The sequence below is a fragment of the Nanorana parkeri genome, unplaced genomic scaffold, assembly GCF_000935625.1.
Source record: "Nanorana parkeri isolate BGI_ZX_2015 unplaced genomic scaffold, ASM93562v1 scaffold1441, whole genome shotgun sequence".
In the NCBI taxonomy this organism is placed as follows: Eukaryota; Metazoa; Chordata; class Amphibia; order Anura; family Dicroglossidae; genus Nanorana; species Nanorana parkeri.
In genome coordinates, this window is record NW_017307709.1 from 39,908 (window position 1) to 48,281 (window position 8,374).

Sequence of the window (8,374 nt, forward strand, 5' to 3'; positions counted from 1 at the left end):
ATAAATAAAAAAAATAAAAGTAACATATAAAAAAGTTAAATAAAATAAAAGTCACATATAAAAAAAGCCCCCAAAATGTTTAACTCCCCCACCCCCACGTTTACGCGCCTATAAACGTAAATACGCGTCCGGTGCCCCAGCGCGCACAAATTACAATTGCGCTACACATGTTACATATCGCCGCGAACGTCGCAGTGAGAGCAATCATTTTAGGGCCATCAATCACTGATAACACTAAACTGGTGAGCGGTAACAGCTTTTAAAGCGTCGCCTATGGCCAATTTTGGGTATTATCGTTTTCTGAGGTTTCGCGCGCGCACACAATTTTAAGGCTTGACATGTTTGGTGTCTTTTTACCTGACGTGACCCCGTCTTTTATATTTTACCAAAAAATTGGGTAATAATAAATGTTTTATCATTTAATATAGGGGAAACTGTTTGTTTTTTTAAAAAATTTCTGTAATTTTTCCTTAATATAGTAAAAAAATAAAACCCCCAGTGGTGAATAAATACCACCAAAAGAAAGCTCTATCTGTCCCCAAAAAATGGTATAAAATTCATTTCAGTACAGCGCTGCATGACGGAATAAATGTCAGTCAAAGTACCGCAGCGCTGAACACTGAAAAATGGCCTGGATGGGAAGGGGGTTTAACACCGCGGATGTCAACTGGTTAAAGTGGGCTGAAAGGACGGTGCCCAGTCCTTGTGAAGACTCGAGATTTGGTGAGCAGTGTAGCCTGTGACAAAGTCTGGATACCATGACACCGTTTACTTCCACTCCATGGCTGAGCTCTGTCCCTGAGACCCTTTACCTAACGGGAGCGCACCATTGGTTTGATCTCTACATTTAGCTTGGCCTTGTTTTTTTCTACCTTCAGAGCATCTTGAAGATCCTCGTGTCAGGGGAGGGGAAGTCCCGCACCGGAGTCATGATTCCCATCCCGCAGTATCCGCTCTACTCGGCAGCCATATCCGAGCTTGACGCAGCTCAGGTAAATTACTACCTGGATGAGGATAACTGCTGGGCTTTGGATGTCCAAGAACTGAGGAGAGCTTTGTACCAGGCTAGAGAGTACTGCAACCCCAAAGTGCTGTGTATCATTAATCCAGGCAACCCGACAGGTGAGCTCAGCAGCCGGCCACATGTAACCAGGCTATAAATGATGTCTACTATGAAGCCCCCCAACTACGGGGCTCAGACCCCTGGAGGCCACCCATGCTATATGCTTTTCTTTATTATTTTTTGACTTTTTTTAGATGTTTCCAGTCTGGTGACGCACTGGGTCTGATTCTTGCCCCGGGGTTCCTATGCAGAGGGCCGAGCTAAAATTAGGAAATCAACGCTGCTCTCTGCTTCAATACACTATGAATGACGGGTGCCGTGGTGATGCCCCCATAGGGAGAGGGGCCGTGATTCCCATTCATTCATAGTATATCCTCCGTCTTCTGGGCTGAATTGCGTTGAGCACCATTTAACCCAGACGACCTCTTGTGGCAAAAGAGGAGTACCGTGAAGCCTCTTCAGATCGAAGTATAGCAAACTGAGCTGCTTTTTATTTGTAGCCTGCCCTGGGGGGCCAAAAAGTGCTTGAATGACGTGTGCCGTGGAGCTGATGCTTCCTTAGGGAGGGGGCCCATGATGCCCTTTCATTCATAGTATATCCTCCGTCTTCTGGGTTGAATGACATTGAGCACCATTTAACCCAGAGGACCTCTCGTGGCAAAAGAGTACTACAAAGCCTATTCAGATTGAAGAGTAGCAACCTGAGCTGCTTTTTATTTGTAGCCTGCCCTGGGGGCCCAAAAAGTGCTCGAAGTTGGGCTTTAAAGCAGAAATAGTGTACATATTGATACATTTACTTAGGGAAGGTTTAGTGCACCTTTTTTTTAATTGTGCTTCACTTGAGTGGTAGCAATACCAGAGGGGTTCCAGTTTACACCAGAAACATCAAAATGTACCAGGAAATGTGTTAACACAGACACACTTTTTTCAGTAATTAATTTCCAAAGAACATACACAAAGCATAACCATATAAACCAGAATCAGACATATCATTGAAACCCCGATGCATGGGGAGCTTGTGCAAGCCATAAGAGGTGGCTTTGTGTCCGAGGAAAAAGAAACAAAGAAATGAGCTCCGTGGGGTACAGCAGTTGGTATTGGAGAGAGAGAGAGTGTGTGTGTCTCCCCCAGGGGATTAGTATAGAAAGGCAAATGCTCAGCAGACTACATGCTGCCTCCACTTGTAAGCACATACTACATAGAAATTAGCTTCAAAGGGTCCTATCAGAGACTCAAACCACAGAAGAAGGAAGAGGAATGGTGGGAAACCATGAAGGAAAGAGTAGCAGAAATCAAAGTAGGCACTATACGGGTGAAGGAGGAGGACAGATGCAGCATCAGAGTCCATCCAAGCCGACACAGCCAAAGGTAATAGTATGTTATAAGGCCAAACTCACTCTGGGGAGCGCATAGCGGATCCGAGAAACCCAGATACTGATGAATGCTTTCTGTAGGTTGGTGATATTTATCATTATTAAAAAAAAAAAGGCCTCGCTCCCCGTCGTGCTTCCCCAAAGTGCACGAGCAATTGTCTGCTGTGAAGACGTAAGATACCAGCCTTTGTTGCGTTTATGTAGTACAGACACTTTTATTGTGATCCCCACAAATAAGATTGGCAGAACAATGTGTACTGTGTGCATGTTGTTGGAGCAGATTCGGGTCAGTACCACAGTGTCAGTATTTTCCCTTTTTTATTTCCAGGGCAGGTCCAGAGCAAACACTGCATAGAGGAAGTCATTCACTTTGCTTGGGAAGAAGGCCTTTTCCTATTGGCAGATGAGGTAACGCAGAATCATCTTTGTCGCAGCAGCGTCAAAGGACAAAGTTTCTTTATTTCACAAACCTTTTGCATCAAAATGTTCCGAAAAATAAATATTGGTCTGAACTTTCTATGGTTTACATGAAATGAATGTTTGAAGGGTATGTCTAGGCATAATTAAACAAAATCAGTATAACTCTGCCATACATGCAAATAAATAACTATGCTACAAGGACAGAGAAATATCTGTTGACCCGCCAGAAATCCAGTGAGCTCTGCCTCTGCTGCCAGGAAGCCGAAGCAGAGTTGTCAGCCCGGCCCGAGCTTTCCCCACCAAACTACAGAACACATCTCCCTTATGTTATGGAGAGACATTATAGGTTTTCAAAGTAATGATCTATTGGTGATGGGGAAGTGGATAGCCAATCTATTCACTCTATCAGAAGTTACAGTTCAAAATTAGGGATGCACCGATACTAGTATCGATGCTGAGTATTTGGGTGAGTACTCGTAGTCGCCCAAATGCTCCGATGCCTAGCCTGATACTTCCGGTATCGGGAAGCCAGCTCCATGCTCCCTCATCACTTGTGACGAGAGAGCATGGAGTCGGCTTCCTGATTGGCCAGGAAGCTGGGCAATCAGCAACCCGGGCGCCGTGTAATGACGCTGCGCCCGGCCTTCTGATTGGCTGGGAAGCCGGTTTCATGCTCCCTCGTCACCTCATGACGAGGGAGCATGGAGCCAGCCAATCGGAAAGCCGGCTCCATGCTTTCTCATTACGTAGTGACAAGAAGCATGGGGACGTCTTCCCTGCTAATCGGGAAGCCGGGCGGCGAGTCTTTTACACGCCGCCTGGCTTCCTGAATGGGGCTTCCGGTATTCGGTATCGGCGAGTGCCCAAAAAAATATTGGTACTCGATACCGAAGTATCGGTGCATTCCCTATTCAAAACTTCTCATGCTCATATCTGAAATCTGTCTTAAAGAGTGTTTAATGAATGCTTCCCTGAGCAGCTAGTAGTAGACGTGTTGTTGGTATCACGCAGGTCTACCAGGACAATATCTACTCCGACAGCTGCCACTTCCATTCCTTCAAGAAAGTTCTCTGTGAGATGGGACCAGAGTACAGCAATAACGTGGAGCTTGCCTCCTTCCACTCCACCTCCAAGGGTTACATGGGAGAGTAAGTGTCCAGAATCAACCACAATACACAATATTAATAGGCCGCTATTGTTTTACATACACATTTTGCACCACATAGACCTGTTTCTATCCCCGTGAGCGCTGTCCTCTCTGTATATCCTTCACCACTAGAGGTCCATTCAGAAGGGCTTATTGTTCCTTCCTCTTCACAGCATGGTATAATCCCCTTTCTACATAAATATATACCCTTGAGGAGAGCTGAGGTCCAGTCGTGCGTGTTTCCAGATAAGTGAATATGCCAGTACTGCTTCTAGAAACCATCTAAACAGTAAACTCCCCATTTTTTGCAACTGGAAAAAATAAATCAAGCACATATGTCTGCCGGTGGCTTGGTGCACACTAACAGATTTCGTTAGCAACTACATTTATTGAGCACTCAATCACACAGCGTAAAACCGGGCCGTACAGAACCGTGCGGCGTGCACGGTCGTATCGAGCCGTTCCCGGAAGGGACAAGTGCTGCATGCGATTGCACGCAGCAGCCTGTTCTTCCGTATGGGAGGACGCGGCTGTACGCACACTCGAGCTGCACATCCGTGCGGGTGTCCGTACTCGGATGCAGACGGGATGGATCCTGTCTGCATCCCAGCGCGGATACCCGGACCCGCACATATGTGCAGTTTGGGTGTGGAAGAACAGACTGCTGCGTGCAATCACACGCAGAACTTGTCCCTTCCGGGAACGGCCCGATACGGCTGTGCACTCCGCACGGATCTGTGCGGCCCGGCTTGACGCTGTGTGAATGAGGCCTTAATTGCTAACCAAATTCTTTGTTTACATCCTGCTGTCGGCCGGCGGCTGGATTGCGTGGTTGGCAGCAGAATGTACCCAACTGTTTTTGGGGTTTTTTTGTAGCTTTAGTTTCTTAGTGCTTCTTGTGTGTGTATTGTCTTGTTATTGTGTTTTGTCTATTATTATACATGGATGCGTTTTTACAATACATGATTTTTCCATGTCTTAGATGCGGTTACAGAGGAGGTTACATGGAGGTGCTGAATCTTCACCCTGATATAAAGACCCAGCTAGTCAAGATGCTCTCTGTCCGCCTTTGCCCACCAGTGCCCGGCCAAGCAGCGATGGACGTGGTAGTGAACCCGCCACAGCCCAATGAAGAATCCTACGAGCAGTTTATCCAGGTTTGTTCAGACTGGTCCTCTTTATTCAGCATGTCAGTGTTAATCTCAGCTTCTGGAAAGTGTGGTGGTGTTTGTTGCTGGTGTGGAGGATTTTCCTTTGCAAGAACTGTTATAACTGGAGATCTATCCAGCTCCACTATCAGAATCTCAGGAGGTGTTCTGCTTACAACGGACTTCTGTTCTTTTATTGTTACGTTGTGAACACTGGGTCTTCTTGTGATGGGTTTTTAATATTGATAATGAAAGTAAAATTAAACCCTCAGATTTTTTAACATAAACCAATACTGCAATGTGCGCCTTACTGTAATCCATGGTTGTTTCCCTTCTCTTTGCTGCTCTTCCTTTTAAATCCTCATGTCTTCTCATGCTTGGGGAGAACTTCCCTTTTCAGCTCAGGGCCTCTTCCTGTAGTGCTGGCTCAGGTTACAAGTCTATACAAACGGATACACAGACACCATGTATCCATTCCTGAGACAAGGCAGTCTGCTGCAAAACAGAAGTTCTGCCCAGCATGAGAAGAGATACGGATTTAAAAGGAAGAGCAGCAAAGAGAAGGGAAATTTGGTTTCTTGTTCATTTTCCCCCCCCCCCCCCCCTGCCTCCCAGGAGAAAGAAGCTGTCCTTGGGAATCTCGCTCAAAAGGCCCGACTGACTGAGGAATTCTTTAATCGGGTTCCCGGCATTCAGTGTAACCCCCTGCAGGGTGCTATGTATGCTTTTCCCCGGATCTCCATCCCGCCTGGAGCTGCAGAGAAGGCGAAGGTCAGTTCAGCATTGTTGCATGTGGCAGGGAATGACTGTGACGATGCTCTAAAGAGTCCCTGTCATTGAAAAACAACAGGTTGCAGTGGTTATAAAGTGCAGGAACCTATAGACCACCTCTGCTGCAGGGAGCCATAAATGAAGCTTCATCTGCTGCAGTCTCTTTAGCTAATGCTTGGTGCTATGCCAGCTAAAATAAAATGGACTCAAACCCTTAAGAGTTTCCCTTTAGGATGTGACCTGCCTAATATGTGTTGACTGTGCTGGATTTTTGTATTGCTATTGAACATTTGTTTTATTTAATATAATATATATTTTATTGAGTTTCAAATATCCATTAAATACTTAAAACAGAACATTTGTTTAATGTGTTCAAACTAAAAGCTCGTATTCTATACCCACAGGAGCTGCAGATGGAGCCGGACATGTTCTACTGCATGCAGTTACTGGAGGAGATGGGGATCTGCGTCGTACCAGGAAGTGGCTTTGGCCAGAGAGAGGGAACTCATCACTTCAGGTAACATTGATCGTCCTGACTCATAGTATTTCTCTGACGGTAGGAGATCAAAGACATCTGCGTTCAGCAACCTATCCGTCTCACATCCTGTATCCTGGTCTGGGTAAAGGAAACGCGGGGGGTCTGGTTGCTGTGGGCAGCAGTTGCCTTTTTGTCTTTGGTGTAATTTGTACAGATCAATCATTTTGTGCCTCTTTTATTTCTAGCATATCCCCTAAAAATACTAGTTACCTGATTCTGAGTACTTTTTTGGTCCATTGCTGACCTGGAATAAGTAGGCAGCCGGTGATGTCCTGCTATGCATGCTTGTTTCAAGGCGGTGACTCCATGTATTGGATTTATAGTACGCATGGCAGCAGGCAGCAAGCATTATTAGGAGGCAGCCCATGTATTTCTACCAGCACACATCTCCTGCTAAATCTAAGTGTGTCCGGGCGATTCAATATGGAGATCGATGTGCAAGGAAGACGCCCATCGGAAGAAAAAACACATTGAAGAGAATCTATCAAAACTGGAGCAGATGTTGATGGCAACCAATCAGCTCCTCTCTTCGGCTTGTTCAGTTAAGATTTGAGAATGAAAGAGAGAAGCTGATTGGTTGCAATGAACATCTGCTCCAGTTTTGATAAATTCCCTCCATTATCTGATGTTTTATGTACAAGGTTCCCTAAAATCCCATGTAGGCTCATTTTCTGTGAGTTGTAAGTTTACAAGGGATGTTGGCGCCCCCTTCATCGGGGTAAATAACCTTCCCAAACCTCAAACATGTTGCATTATTTAGTGCTAAATGTAGGCCAGTTTTTCACCATTGTCCCCCCCTCACTGTCCTGGAACAGTACCGGTCCGGATTCTGGTCCCTTCTTTAATCAGGATTTCTGTGTTTCTAGGATGACGATTCTTCCTCCTATGGAGAAGCTGAAGCTGCTGCTACAGAAAGTCAAAGAGTTTCACGTCCAGTTCCTGGATGAGTATTCCTGAAGACGTCGGCAATCCACAGACATGACTGACATCAGATGCAAAGCTGACATGACTGACAGGGAGGCCGTGCACGCAATACAATAAGCTGAACGTTATGAATGTGTGATAATGAGAATGTTCTACTTTTAGAATATCATGGGCATCCTGGAGGAAATTAGAGGAAAAGCAAATCAAGACGTTCCGGGCAACCAGCCGTGTTTTAGACCAGCCGGGCAACCAGCCGTGTTTTAGACCAGCCGGGCAACCAGCCGTGTAACCAGCCGTGTTTTAGACCAGCCGGGCAACCAGCCGTGTTTTAGACCAGCCGGGCAACCAGCCGTGTTTTAGACCGGCCGGGCGACCAGCTGGGATTTGCTGTATTCCTCTATAGCTGGTGTCATTCTGCATTCATTGCTGTATCATTTTACACTTTTCCTTTCACTATATTGCACAACACACTTTTTTGTTTTTTCTTTTTTACTTCCACCGCTCCAAGCTTGCTCCTGTGATGGACTACAATCTACAAACTAGTAGTCCCATCACTGGAGCAATTTAAAAAAAATGATTTTGTTTTTTTATCCGATTAATCGAAATGAATAATCGGCTAACTAATCGATTTTGAAAATAATAAGTTAGCTGCAGCTCTATAGCAGACCTCCTAGTGCTCCTCATCAGCGGCTCTGCATTGACGGCTCCTTCAAAGGCAGCACTTCAGAGGCATTGAAAGGCACTGCAGGCCCGTATCTGCTTGGCGGTACACTGATTAAGGTACCTCGGTGATATTTATTTTTTTATTGCATTTAACAAAGTTTCTTTCTACAAAAGCAAAGTTTACATATTCTTAGCTACTGTACATGTGCCTGTTACATTCAAATGTTTGAGAACATATGTTTATAATTTTAAGAAAAATACCTAAAATTGTCTGTTTATATTTATAGACCACAAATGTCTGTTACATAAAGATACAATTTCCTACTA

General features: G+C 45.2%; 1 protein-coding gene across 1 annotated transcript in view; it reads left to right on the plus strand.

Moving 5' to 3' along the window:
- The window catches only part of GPT2 (glutamic--pyruvic transaminase 2), a 25,379-nt gene extending 17,924 nt beyond the window's left edge, over positions 1-7,455 (plus strand). The window contains exons 5-11 of the mRNA XM_018570010.1: positions 879-1,122; positions 2,765-2,844; positions 3,868-4,004; positions 4,986-5,160; positions 5,767-5,922; positions 6,327-6,439; positions 7,327-7,455. Coding sequence (XP_018425512.1) covers positions 879-1,122; positions 2,765-2,844; positions 3,868-4,004; positions 4,986-5,160; positions 5,767-5,922; positions 6,327-6,439; positions 7,327-7,417 — 996 coding nt within the window. The 3' untranslated portion in view covers positions 7,418-7,455. The remainder of the gene's footprint in view (positions 1-878; positions 1,123-2,764; positions 2,845-3,867; positions 4,005-4,985; positions 5,161-5,766; positions 5,923-6,326; positions 6,440-7,326) is intronic.
- Positions 7,456-8,374: the final 919 nt, after the last annotated feature.